We start from the raw sequence: 13,756 nt of genomic DNA, 5'->3' as shown, positions 1-13,756 counted from the left end.
TCTCGGCTCATTGCAAGCTCCACCTCCTGGGTTCTCGCCATTCTCCTGCCCCAGCCTCCCAAGTAGCTGGGACTACAGGTGCCCGCCATCACGCCTGGCTAATTTTTTTGTATTTCAGTAGAGATGGAGTTTCACCGTGTTAGCCAGGATGGTCTTGATCTCCTGACCTCGTGATCCGCCTGCCTCAGCCTCGCAAAGTGCTGGGATTACAGGTGTGAACCACCGTGCCTGGCCTAATATGCTTTTAAGTTAAAGAATATTAGAGGGTGTTTTGCATCTTTTATAGTTGGATGAAAACAAATTTAAAGTATTTTGGTGACTGTTGTGACACTCCTTGTCTAAAAACATTCATCCATTTTGAAAACATTTTGCTTTTCATAAAATACTTTTTATAGATTAGCTCTAACTTGAGGCACATCCCATTTGTATGAATTCTATCAATAATAAAAACAATCCATTGTAAAGTTCTGAAGGACCAAGGTGAAGGGCTGAAATGAGCCATCCTGCTGCCTGTCTGAAGTGTGGGTAAGGAGACCTCGTGGGGACCCTATTCTACACTTTAATAAAATATGTTGGTTTGGTTATAGCTGAAAGGGACGTATTTTCCTGTAATAATATTTTTTCTTGAATAGGGAGAGTTATATTGACTATTAGATCCAAAGTGTCTCTTTTCAGAAGTGCTGGGTATTTGAAATGGGCTGATTCACTTATTATGATTCATGCACTAACGGAGCCCCACTTTCCTAATAATGTCGCCACTTGCTAAAACCAAAATGAAGTACAATCCCCCCTCTTCTCTCCAGGAGGAAGGAATGTTAATATCTCTCCGCTGTGTGAGTTTTTCCTGCTGAGACCATGGCAACCAGATCCCCTCACAAAGGGACTGGCCTCCCCAGGCAGGAGCCCCACACAAACATTTGACTTTCTTCAAGGCAATAATATTAAAGCAAATTCCTTGTCTTTGCCAAACACAGGATTCATTGTGAGAAACTTCCAGCTTCCTTAGTGAGATAAGTCTTCCTTCGTTACCCAGGCTCACGGATACCCTTCTCTCCTGAAACCTGACGCTAACAAGCCACGTTGTGAGCAGAGCCCCTGGTGACTGTGGTGTGCCTGTGGAAGGCCCCTTCCGGCCCTTCGTCCTCACAGGTGCCTCCGCCTGTGTTTCTCGTGAGGAGCTTCAGGGCACTCACCTTGCTCTGCAGCGATGATGGAGGCTTGGCTGCAGCGGCCCTGGAGACACGGCCCACCGTCCCTCCCAGGGCAGAACAGACGCTCACCTCCCCGGGTGCATTTCCTCCCTGTACCTGTTTATGCCCCTGGCTTTTTGACATCTGGGACCCTCTGGCTAACTGGGTTGAGCTGGCTAAACGTTAGGGATTAATGCTAGAAATTAAACTGCTACCTGGTATGAAGAGGGGCACTGCTCTGGGTTGGAGAACGCAGAGAGGGTGGGAGACTCTGTGTGTCTCGCTTCTGTGCGGCCGTGCGGTCCCGGTGGTGCTGTGAGCTTGCTCGATGCCCCTCCGGAACAAGGCAGCCCCCGTGGGGTGGGAGCCCTGCCTTCCCCTCCTTACAGTGGAGACGGGAGAGTGCCACGGGTGTGGCCGAAATGCACACTGTCCCCTCCGACCGACAACTTTGTGCAGCTTGTCTTGATTTGGATACCAGAGAGATCTGTTGCTTAATTCTGCACATGTCTGTTTTGCTTTGTGTGACTTTCCTGGGTGCCATCATGTCTGTAACTGTCCGGTGTTGCCAGCGTCTTTTCTAGGGAAAGTGGGTATCCTGCCCCTTGGAGCCTCCTCAGCACCCTCATTTTGGGCTAAATGCCACCTCTGATCCACCCTGCCATCGGCATCCAGGCTGAGCTTGCCGTGCATCAATTTCTGCTTGTTACTCCTTGTTCAGAAGCGTTCCTTGGCTACCCCTGCTGGCAGGGGGAAGTTGAGCCTTCTTAGCCCAACACGCAGTTCGCACGAAGCTGCCCAGTGCCTGCTTTCCCAAACATAGGTTGCCCCAAATAATGAGGTCTGCCCAGACTGCCCACCGCCCGCAGGGCGGCACCCAGGATGGTGGTCTGCCCTGGGCTGCCTTGCTTCTGCTGGTTTACATTCTTAACAGCCTCAGGCTCTTGCCACAGCTCCCTAACAGGGACCCTTTAAGCCTCCCTCGCCCCGTTTTCAATCCCGTTCATTTGGCGTTTAACCATAGGTCATCGTTCAGCTCTTTTTCCAGCTCAGTTGTGATGTCTTTGAAGACAGAGATTTTTTGAAACTCCTCTTAAAATATAATATCCATACAGAAAAGTTCATATCACAGTCTTACTGCTGGATGAAGGTTCGCAAGCTGCACACACCATGTAACCGGCACCCTGAGGAAGAACAGAAGATCACAGCCACCAGAAGCCCCCTCGGGCCCCTCTGGTCACCCCCTTCCGCAAGGGCAGCTGCTTTCCTAGTTTCTCACAGCACAGAAGAATTTCGGCTGCCCTCGTGCTCTGGGCCAGTGCCCCCACCCAGCAGCTGCTCCCTTCTGTGCTTAGCAGCCTGGGAGAAGCACCCACACGGTGTGTACAGCCCTGGAGGGTGCCTTCTTGTCATGTATGTTTCCAGCTTTTCCGTTCTGCGCTTGGGTAGTTCCCAGTTTTGAGCTCTGATGACGGTGCTGCTCTTGGTGGCCGTGCAGATTAAGTTCTGCTGGGTTTACGCTGCACAGTGTCTGCTACGATCAGAGCTGGGTCATGGGATGTGCACCCACTCTGGTGTTGTAGATGCTGGCAGCACATTCAGCTCATCACAGAGATGCACGCCAAGATGATCACCCACCAAGTGTCCAGCCCAGTGACCTCCCCCAGCCCGTCACACACGTGCAAACCGCCCTCCGAGTGTCTACCTCAGTGACCTCCCTCAGCCCGTCACACACGTGCAAACCGCCCTCCGAGTGTCTACCTCAGTGACCTCCCTCAGCCCGTCACACACGTGCAAACCGCCCTCCGAGTGTCTACCTCAGTGACCTCCACCAGCCTGTCACACACGTGCCAGCCCCCAACTTCTCTCTTGTGACCAGATCCTGACTTTCATCAGAGTAGACTTTACAGACTTCCTTCCAGGGATATTTTAATTTTGTTTAAAAAAATATTCCCAGGACTTAGCTTAGTGCTATACTCAGTAAAGGTCCATCTCATTTTTTTTTCCTTCAGTGAGCATATCAGACTTTAATGAAGTGCCTGGTGGACTCTGTGTTTTATCCTTGTTCTCGTTATGCCACCTACCAAAGGTGGAGTATTGTCTCTCTCTGACTTTCCTTTCATTCCTTTGAAAGCTGACCCACATTTTTGGTGGCAGTGCAAAATGTTCCTAGCTTTCTTATAGAACATCGTATATTGGCCGGGCGTGGTGGCTCACACCTGTAATCCCAGCACTTCGGGAGGCCGAGGTGGGCAGATCACCTGAGGTTGGGAGTTCGAGACCAGCCTGACCAACATGGAGAAACCCCCAAATACAAAATTAGCCAGGCATGGTGGCAGGCGCCTGTAATCCCAGCTACTCGGGAGGCTGAGGCAGGAGAATCGCTCGGACTCGGGAGGCGGAGGTTGCAGTGAGCCAAAATCACGCCATTGCACTCCAGCCTGGGCAACAAGAGGGAAACTCCGTCTCAAAAAAAAAAAAAAAGAATATCGTATACTAAGCTCTATGAAAGAGAAGGCTGCTGGAAACTGAATTATAATAGAGTTTTGCTCTTGTTTTTTCCACAGTTGGATACTCTAAAAATCAAGCAGTTGCCCAGAGCTCAGGGTCTTACCTTTGCTTTTTGGATTCGGTAAGTAACTTTCTTTTTTGTAATCTATAAATGTGTACATGTTGGTTGAATAATTAAATGATCTTACATTTTAGTGCAGTTCTTGAAAATCATTTTTCTAATGGTTATTAGACTAATAATGTATTAGTCTGTTTTCATGCTGCTGATGAGGACATAGCCGAGACTGGGTAATTTATAAAGAATAAGAAGTTTAATAGACTCACAGTTCCATGTGGCTGCGCAGGCCTCACAGTCGTGCATGTCTGACGTGGTGGCCGATGAGAGAGGCAGCTGTGCAGGGAAACTCCTCCTTTGCAGTCCATCAGCTCTCCTGAGACTCACCCACTATCACTAGAACAGAAAGACCCGCCCCCGTGATTCAGTGGCCTCCCACCGGGGCCCTCCCACGACACGTGGGAATTGTGGGAGCTACAGTTCAAGATGAGATATGGGTGGGGACACAGCCCAACCTTATCAAATAGTTATTAATTCAAGATGAGATTTGGGTGGGGACACAGCCCAACCTTATCAAATAGTTATTAATTCAAGATGAGATTTGGGTGGGGACACAGCCCAACCTTATCAAATAGTTATTAATTCAAGATGAGATTTGGGTGGGGACACAGCCCAACCTTATCAAATAATTATTAATTCAAGATGAGATTTGGGTGGGGACACAGCCCAACCTTATCAAATAGTTATTAGACAACCTTAAAAATTACGGTCAATAGGTTGTTGCTGTTTAATTGCTGTAGCACTAAATGAGTTAATCATGATAAGTAAGATTATATAAAAATGTAAAATTGCACAGCAGAGAGCGATGTGAGCAAAATGAAGATAAACTGGGACGAAATCGGAAAATATGGTACTTAAAAGATGAATAACCTTACTGATTTATAAAGGTTGATAAGAAAACACTAAGAAAAGGCCGGGCGCGGTGGCTCACACCTGTAATCCCAACACTTTGGGAGGCCGAGGCAGATGGATCACCTGAGGTCAGGAGTTTGAGACCAGCCTGGCCAACATGGCAAAACCCCGTCTCTACTAAAAATACAAAATTAGCCAGGCGTGGTGGTGTGCGCCTGTAATCCCAGCTACTCGGGAGGCTGAGGCAGGAGAATCGCTTGAACCCAGGAGGCGGAGGTTGCAGTGAGCTGAGATTGCGCCATTGCACTCCAGCCTGAAACAAACAAACAAAACACTAAGAAAAATAGATAAGTAGGCAGAGGACAGAAGCAGACTCTCAGAAGTGGATGTACAAACAACTAATAAACTTTCTAAGAATTTAAGTCATTTGTATTCAAACACAGATTAGTGAGATTCTTTTAAAAACTGAATTAATAACCCTTTTAAAAATGTAGATAACTTAGGCTGGGCACAGTGGCTCACGCCTGTAATCCCAGCACTTTGGGAGGCCGAGGCGGGTGGATCACGAGGTCAGGAGATTGAGACCATCCTGGCTAACACGGTGAAACCCCATCTCTACTAAAAATACTAAAAATTAGCCAGGCATGGTGGTGGGTGCCTGTAGTCCCAGCTACTCGGGAGGCTGAGGCAGGAGAATGGCGTGAACCTGGGAGGCGGAGCTTGCAGTGAGCCGAGATCGTGCCACTGCACTCCAGCCTGGGAGACACAGCAAGACTCTGTCTCAAAAAAAAAAAAAAAGTAGATAACTTAGTATTTTGGACAGTCTAAGTTGATGTCATCCATCTTGACAGCGTAACTTTACATTTTCTATCAAGAGCCTGAAGAGTGTCCTTCACTCCTCAGCTTCCTTCTCGGCATCTCTGAGAACGATTTGGATATGAAGAAGCTTCAGGTTGTTGACTGTGATGGAAAACAGAAACGTTAACATGGGACGGGAGGGTCACGGTGGAGAAGTTTCCGGCAGGTCTCCGTGGGGGAGTCACTGTGATGTTTATAAAGACCTTTCAATAGCAGGACAAATGACTGAATAACAGGTAGTCGCTTGTATAGTCTACACTCGACTATAGATATTTTAAAAATTACTTTAAAATAAACTGTAAGAACATTTATCTGTATCTGTCCCTCCTCTGCGGCTGGGTTCCAGGGCTTCTGTGCATTCCTGGGGATGCCGCTCAGCGTCTCCAGGCTGCTCTGGCCCAGAGCTGCTGCCTACACAGGGATTCACGCAGGAGCTGACCGTTCCTCTCCTCCTGGCCCAGCTCTTTTCCTTGATCACCAGAAGCCTCCGCACACGCTTCTGGTACACGTGGAGGTTTGGGAGAGGCGTGCCCGCGCACAGACGGGGTAAAACTGCGTATTCATCGGCCCGGCTCGGGGAGGCAGAAGCCCCAGGGCGGCACCAGCTGCTGTGACTCCTGTCCTGCTGCCTGGATCTCTTTCTTTTCTTCTCTTTTCTTCTTAGACCAAAACGCCTCAGATTTCTCCTGTTTCCTTACACAGAACCTTCAGCCCTCTCTCCTGACCCTTCCCTGGGCTCATGTTTTCATGCTCAGATGGTCCATCCAATGTTTTCCTTGCTAAGACAGTGTCCACCAAGAACGGCTCAACCCACCACATGGAAAATAGTGCTTTTTATTGTCTTTGGGTGACAGGATTAGGGTGTGCTGGGCCCCTGAGCTCGGTCTGGGTCGGAGGCCTGGCCTGGTCTGACCCGTTGTTCAGCTCCCGAGCTCGGTCTGGGTCGGAGGCCTGGCCTGGTCTGACCCGTTGTTCAGCTCCCGAGCTCGGTCTGGGTCGGAGGCCTGGCCTGGTCTGACCCGTTGTTCAGCTCCCGAGCTCGGTCTGGGTCGGAGGCCTGGCCTGGTCTGACCCGTTGTTCAGCTCCCGAGCTCGGTCTGGGTCGGAGGCCTGGCCTGGTCTGACCCGTTGTTCAGCTCCCGAGTTCGGTCTGGGTCGGAGGCCTGGCTTGGTCTGACCCGTTGTTCAGCTCCTGAGCTCGGTCTGGGTCGGAGGCCTGGCCTGGTCTGACCCGGTTGTTCAGCTTCCGTGCCTGGCTTAGGAGCAGGTCTGCAGATGTTGTGAGGCTGGGCCTGTGGGCACCTTCCCGGGTGCCGGGTGCTCTGTGGAGTTGATGAGGATGAGAGTGAACATCCTTGAAGGACGTTGGGGTTTTGCCCGGCTGACCAGTGTGAACGTCACCTGAAACTCATTCTGGATCCAGTATGTGCAGAGGGCGTTAGAGTCTAATAGATTCGGTTCCTGATCTCTAGGGTTGGCAACTGAGGACGGTTTAAACAGATCTTCACCTTTTGCTCATGAAGCATCTCCATCCTCCCTGGGACCCACCCCACACCCGCTGCAGTCAGAGTGGAGCCTCACTGCACACCGTTCTCGTCATGTGACACCCGCCTAGACGGCTTGTCCTCGAGCCTGTTAGGTGGCCTCAGGTGTCCAGAAAGGCTGTGGAAGGCCTCCCCCGTGACAGTCCCATGGCCAGGTTCCTAAGGGGCACAGGGGTGAGGCCTCGCAGAGCCCTGTCTAAACGTGACCCCGGTCCTGCAAGGGACCCGTGGGTGCTCGGGCGGCCGTCGCTGAATTTACACCCTTCCCTGCCGGCCTCTGATTGATGAGTGCCTGACGTGGCGTTTCCTCCTGGCACACACTGCTGTGTTCTCGTCTCAGTTGTTTGTGTTCTTGGAAACTTTAGTAGAATAAAACAAAGTAAACAAGAAGCGTGGCTTTTAACAAAATTAGCCTCTAAATATCTCGTTCATTATAATGATTCGGATTCCAGGCCTCTTAGAAATGTTCAAATATAATGTCTATGAAAACATCTGTAGAGCAGCTTCACCCAGGAGGTCTGGTGGTTGTGAGAGCGCTGCTTACTTCTGAGCCGACCAGGTTTTCTTTTCCCTTCGCCCTTCTGGGTTCCCAGGGTGGAGAGGCGCTGTCTGCCACCCTCCTGTCCCCCGACTCCCGTCTTCGCTGGGGAACCGGCCACGTGGCTGTCCATGTGCACAGGAAGCCACATGGCCTTCCTGGAACCGCCTGAGGCCTCTGAACTGGGGCCTCAGGTGAGAGGAGAGGGGCCCATGTGGCTGGGATGAGAAGGGCCAAGGCGGGGCAGGCGCTGTAGACGGGGACGGCCCAGAGGCTCTGCATCCACTCGGCCAGCTCTGCAGCATTGTCGTGGCATCGCCGGGGCTGTGGGGAGGGTTACAGACAAGCCTGACCGTTCTCATCCTCGCTGCCGATCCTTGAACCGAGGGGACAGGGATATGGCTGTAGCCATGCCCCAGACCCCGAGCAGCAGCGCGTCTAGAACCCTCGCAAGCTGCCAGGTGCTCTGAGCACAGCCTGCAGTGCCCCAGGCCTGTCCCGTGTCAGAGGCTGTTCTCCTTTCCACCTCTACAGCTGCCCTTCACCTCCTTCTCCGCTAATCCCTTTATTTCTTTACTTTCCCACCTGTGGTTTTGCTTCTGCTTTATTTGCGCTCATTCTGCAGTTGTGTTCCTAACCCTTGAGCTGGGCCCTCCTCTCCAGGCTTTTGTTTCTAACATAAGATTTTCCTCTTATGGAGAACTTAGTACTGTAGGGGTGTCCGTAAGGTTTGAATATAAAACCCTAGTTATTATTCAGTTGTGTTTCCTAATTTCCATTATGATTTCTTTTTCTTCTTTTTAAATTTAGATCTTAGGATCTCAGGAGCCCAGAATCAAATTAATCACGACCTTTGGTTCAGGACACATTCTCCTCATTTGCTCATGCATGGCCCGTTTTATTTGTCTCTGTGATTATAGCTGTACCTGTTTTCATGGGTAGCGACTAACTGAGGCCAGAGGTGCAGGTGGTAAAGGAATTTACCAAGACAGTTGTAGGTCAAGAAAGGCAGATTTATTCGAGAAAGCAGGAAGATAGGTTGCAAGAAAGCAAAGGGCGCATCAGCAAGAGAGGAGCTGACTGGCAGCAGACAGAGCCTTGCCGGGGTTTTTAAAGGTGGTGCTTGTGCTGGAGAGGGCCACGAGCAGTGCTGGTAACGCCAAGGTTGCAGGGAGCTAAGTTGCATTTTTCTCTCAGCCGAGGGTCTGGTGATAAGTTGGGCGGAGGAAGACTGTGAGTTAGGTGAGTTATTTGTGCAGACGTGCTATGTCCTGAACCATGAGGAAAGGCAGACATAGCCAATTTGCGAATTCTTTTTGCTTCCCCTGCTCCCCCCAGCCTGACTTCTCTTCCCTAATTAGGACTCCACACCTGTATTTTTGGTGTTACGAACACCCATGGACCTGCCACCTGACACAAGAGCCAGGTCGGTCCTCTCACGTCTCGCAGGTGACCACGACGCTTATCCCCTGCCTCCTTCCGCCCGGGTAACCGTCAGCCCAAATTCTGCGCTCACCATCCCTTGCTGTCCTTTTAGAATAACTATCTGGTATCTATACAAATTTGGAAAAAAAATTTTAACTTCAGTCCTTTTTAACTTTATAAAGTGGGTACCACCGTAGTATTTTGGAACTTTCAAACCTTATAATTGTTAAGGTCCATCCGTGTTGCTGCATCTCATTATAGTTTATTCAGGTTTCGAGAATTGAGGTAGAATTTACATGTAGCAAAGCGCAGGATTTCCGTGTGAAATTTGTGTACAACATGGATAATCTGTCTTGACAGCTCACACGCCTGTGTAACTCACACCCCAGTCAAGGTGCAGAGACTTCTGTCCCGCGGAACGGCCTGCACGCTCCCAGCTCCGGTCCCCACGGCAGCCACTGCCCTGACTTGGAGCCCCAGGGCTTCCGTTGCCAGCTCTTGAATTCTTGAATTTCATGCATACGTGAAACCGCACGCTGCGCCCTCGTGTTTCTCTTTCCACTCAGCCGAATGGTCATGCGTTACAGGTTGTGTGTTGGTGGCTCCTTACTGTTTCCTTATCCTTGTGTGACTGCACCATGATTGCGTCAATGCTGTAGTTTCCAGCTCGGGTTACTAGAATAAAGATGCCATTAACATTCTTGTCTGTCTTTCTGTGGATGTACCTTTCCGTTTCTCTTGGGAAATACCTAGGGGTGGAATTGGCACATCATAGGGAAAGGTATTTTTACCTTAAAGGAATCTGCTGAACAGTTTTCCGGCGTTCGTACTGTTCTGCCTTCCCGTCAGCAGTGTGTGGGCTCTGCGGCGTTGACACTGTCGGCCTTAATTTTCATGATTCTAGTAGCTCTGATGTGTGTCTCACTGTGGTTTGACATTTTCCTGATGGCTGGTGGTGGTGAGCACCTTTTCATGGGTTTATTGGCCATTCATAAATCTTCTTTCATGAAATGCCCACATCTCACCTCTCACCTTTTATCCCCGGCTGCCTTGGGGACCGGAGCCGGGAGCGTGCAGGTCGTTCCGAGGGAGATGAAGTTTTACTCTGTCGCCCAGGCTGGAGTGCAGTGGTGCGATCTCGGCTCACTGCAACCACTGCCTCCCAGGTTCAAGCAATTCTGCCTCAGCCTCCTGAGTAGCTGGGACTACAGGCGCCCACCACCACACCCAGCTAATTTTTTGTATTTTAGTAGAGATGGGGTTTCCCCATGTTGCCAAGGCTGGTCTTGAACTCCTGAGCTCAGGTGATCTGCTCACCTCGACCTCCCAGAGTGGTAGGGTTACAGGCGTGAGCCACCACACCTGGCCTGTTTATCTTACTATTAATGAGTTAAAGAGTTTTATGACATATTCTAGATACAAGTCCTTCGTCAGGTAGTCAGGTATATGGATTGTGGATATTTTTTCCCTGTAAGTGGCTTTTTTTTTTTTTTTGAGAGCGTCTCACTTTGTCACCCAGGCTGGAGTGCGGTGGCCCGATCTCAACTCACTGTAGCCTCAGCCTCCCAGGCTCAAGCAATGCTCCTGTCTCAGCCTCTCAAAGCATGGAGATTACAGGCATAAGCCACCGTGCCCGGCCCCTCTTCGTATTTTAATGGTGTCTTGAGCAGAAGATTTTAACATCAGTGAAGTCCAACTTATTTACTGTTTTCTAGTTAAATTTTTTCCTAAGAAACCTTTGCTTACCCCAAAGGAGAAGTTGTGTTTTTCTGGTAGCTTCTAGTTTTGACTGTCCTATCGGCATCTCTTGTCCATCTCTAGTTAATTTCCGTATGTGGCGTGAAGTAAATGGCAAGGTTAGTTTTTTTCATGTGAATATTCAGTCCCAGCACCATTTATTGAAGAGCTTTCTTTTCTCCATGGAATTGTGCTGATGCCTTTGTGGAAAATCACTTGGTCGTGTGAGGGTGGGTTTGTCTGCAGGCTCCCTGCTCCGCTCTGTGTGTCTGTGAGGGTGGGTTTGTCTGCGGGCTCCCCGCCCCGCTCTGTGTGTCTGTGGAGGGTGGGTTTGTCTGCGGGCTCCCCGCCCCGCTCTGTGTGTCTGTCGAGGGTGGGTTTGTCTGCGGGCTCCCCGCCCGCTCTGTGTGTCTGTCGAGGGTGGGTTTGTCTGCAGGCTCCCCGCCCGCTCTGTGTGTCTGTCGAGGGTGGGTTTGTCTGCAGGCTCCCTGCTCCGCTCTGTGTGTCTGTGGAGGGTGGGTTTGTCTGCGGGCTCCCCGCCCGCTCTGTGTGTCTGTCGAGGGTGGGTTTGTCTGCGGGCTCCCTGCTCCGCTCTGTGTGTCTGTGGAGGGTGGGTTTGTCTGCAGGCTCCCCGCCCGCTCTGTGTGTCTGTGGAGGGTGGGTTTGTCTGCAGGCTCCCCGCCCGCTCTGTGTATCTGTGGAGGGTGGGTTTGTCTGCAGGCTCCCCGTCCCGCTCTGTGTGTCTGTCGAGGGTGGGTTTGTCTGCAGGCTCCCCGTCCCGCTCTGTGTGTCTGTGAGGGTGGGTTTGTCTGCAGGCTCCTCGCCCCGCTCTGTGTGTCTGTCGAGGGTGGGTTTGTCTGCAGGCTCCCCGCCCGCTCTGTGTATCTGTCGAGGGTGGGTTTGTCTGCAGGCTCCCCGCCCCGCTCTGTGTGTCTGTGTGAGGGTGGGTTTGTCTGCAGGCTCCCCGCCCCGCTCTGTGTGTCTGTGGAGGGTGGGTTTGTCTGCGGGCTCCCCGCCCCGCTCTGTGTGTCTGTCGAGGGTGGGTTTGTCTGCGGGCTCCCCGCCCCGCTCTGTGTGTCTGTGGAGGGTGGGTTTGTCTGCGGGCTCCCTGCTCCGCTCTGTGTGTCTGTCGAGGGTGGGTTTGTCTGCAGGCTCCCCGCCCGCTCTGTGTGTCTGTCGAGGGTGGGTTTGTCTGCAGGCTCCCTGCTCCGCTCTGTGTGTCTGTGGAGGGTGGGTTTGTCTGCGGGCTCCCCGCCCCGCTCTGTGTGTCTGTGTGAGGGTGGGTTTGTCTGCAGGCTCCCCGCCCGCTCTGTGTGTCTGTGGAGGGTGGGTTTGTCTGCAGGCTCCCCGCCCGCTCTGTGTGTCTGTGGAGGGTGGGTTTGTCTGCAGGCTCCCCGTCCCGCTCTGTGTGTCTGTGAGGGTGGGTTTGTCTGCAGGCTCCTCGCCCCGCTCTGTGTGTCTGTCGAGGGTGGGTTTGTCTGCAGGCTCCCCGCCCGCTCTGTGTATCTGTCGAGGGTGGGTTTGTCTGCAGGCTCCCCGTCCCGCTCTGTGTGTCTGTGAGGGTGGGTTTGTCTGCAGGCTCCTCGCCCCGCTCTGTGTGTCTGTCGAGGGTGGGTTTGTCTGCAGGCTCCCCGCCCGCTCTGTGTGTCTGTCGAGGGTGGGTTTGTCTGCGGGCTCCCTGCTCCGCTCTGTGTGTCTGTCGAGGGTGGGTTTGTCTGCAGGCTCCCTGCTCCGCTCTGTGTGTCTGTCGAGGGTGGGTTTGTCTGCAGGCTCCCCGCCCGCTCTGTGTGTCTGTGGAGGGTGGGTTTGTCTGCAGGCTCCCCGCCCGCTCTGTGTGTCTGTCGAGGGTGGGTTTGTCTGCGGGCTCCCTGCTCCGCTCTGTGTATCTGTCGAGGGTGGGTTTGTCTGCAGGCTCCCTGCTCCGCTCTGTGTGTCTGTGGAGGGTGGGTTTGTCTGCAGGCTCCCCGTCCCGCTCTGTGTGTCTGTCGAGGGTGGGTTTGTCTGCGGGCTCCCCGCCCCGCTCTGTGTGTCTGTGGAGGGTGGGTTTGTCTGCAGGCTCCCCGTCCCGCTCTGTGTGTCTGTCGAGGGTGGGTTTGTCTGCGGGCTCCCCGCCCGCTCTGTGTGTCTGTGGAGGGTGGGTTTGTCTGCGGGCTCCCTGCTCCGCTCTGTGTGTCTGTCGAGGGTGGGTTTGTCTGCGGGCTCCCCGCCCGCTCTGTGTGTCTGTCGAGGGTGGGTTTGTCTGCGGGCTCCCCGCCCGCTCTGTGTGTCTGTCGAGGGTGGGTTTGTCTGCGGGCTCCCTGCTCCGCTCTGTGTGTCTGTCGAGGGTGGGTTTGTCTGCAGGCTCCCTGCTCCGCTCTGTGTGTCTGTCGAGGGTGGGTTTGTCTGCAGGCTCCCCGCCCGCTCTGTGTGTCTGTGGAGGGTGGGTTTGTCTGCAGGCTCCCCGCCCGCTCTGTGTGTCTGTCGAGGGTGGGTTTGTCTGCGGGCTCCCTGCTCCGCTCTGTGTATCTGTGGAGGGTGGGTTTGTCTGCAGGCTCCCCGCCCGCTCTGTGTGTCTGTCGAGGGTGGGTTTGTCTGCGGGCTCCCTGCTCCGCTCTGTGTATCTGTCGAGGGTGGGTTTGTCTGCAGGCTCCCCGCCCCGCTCTGTGTGTCTGTGGAGGGTGGGTTTGTCTGCAGGCTCCCCGTCCCGCTCTGTGTGTCTGTCGAGGGTGGGTTTGTCTGCGGGCTCCCCGCCCCGCTCTGTGTGTCTGTGGAGGGTGGGTTTGTCTGCAGGCTCCCCGTCCCGCTCTGTGTGTCTGTCGAGGGTGGGTTTGTCTGCGGGCTCCCCGCCCGCTCTGTGTGTCTGTGGAGGGTGGGTTTGTCTGCAGGCTCCCTGCTCCGCTCTGTGTGTCTGTCGAGGGTGGGTTTGTCTGCGGGCTCCCCGCCCGCTCTGTGTGTCTGTCGAGGGTGGGTTTGTCTGCAGGCTCCCCGCCCGCTCTGTGTGTCTGTC

General features: G+C 53.0%; 1 protein-coding gene across 13 annotated transcripts in view; it reads left to right on the top strand.

The window, feature by feature from the left end:
- B3GNTL1 (UDP-GlcNAc:betaGal beta-1,3-N-acetylglucosaminyltransferase like 1) overlaps positions 1-13,756 on the top strand; it is a 96,512-nt gene that overhangs the window by 12,449 nt on the left and 70,307 nt on the right. For all 13 annotated transcript variants that reach the window (XR_008494923.2, XR_010124589.1, XR_010124588.1 and 10 more), the window contains one exon: positions 3,758-3,822. Coding sequence is in view for 6 of the 13 variants with exons in the window: in XM_063655875.1 (XP_063511945.1) it covers positions 3,758-3,822 (65 nt within the window). In the remaining 7 variants the exon portion in view is untranslated. The remainder of the gene's footprint in view (positions 1-3,757; positions 3,823-13,756) is intronic.

The sequence above is a fragment of the Pongo pygmaeus genome, chromosome 19 (genome assembly GCF_028885625.2).
Source record: "Pongo pygmaeus isolate AG05252 chromosome 19, NHGRI_mPonPyg2-v2.0_pri, whole genome shotgun sequence".
Classification (NCBI taxonomy): domain Eukaryota; kingdom Metazoa; phylum Chordata; class Mammalia; order Primates; family Hominidae; genus Pongo; species Pongo pygmaeus.
Note: the sequence above shows the minus strand (reverse complement) of the source record. Positions and strands in the feature narration are given on the sequence as shown.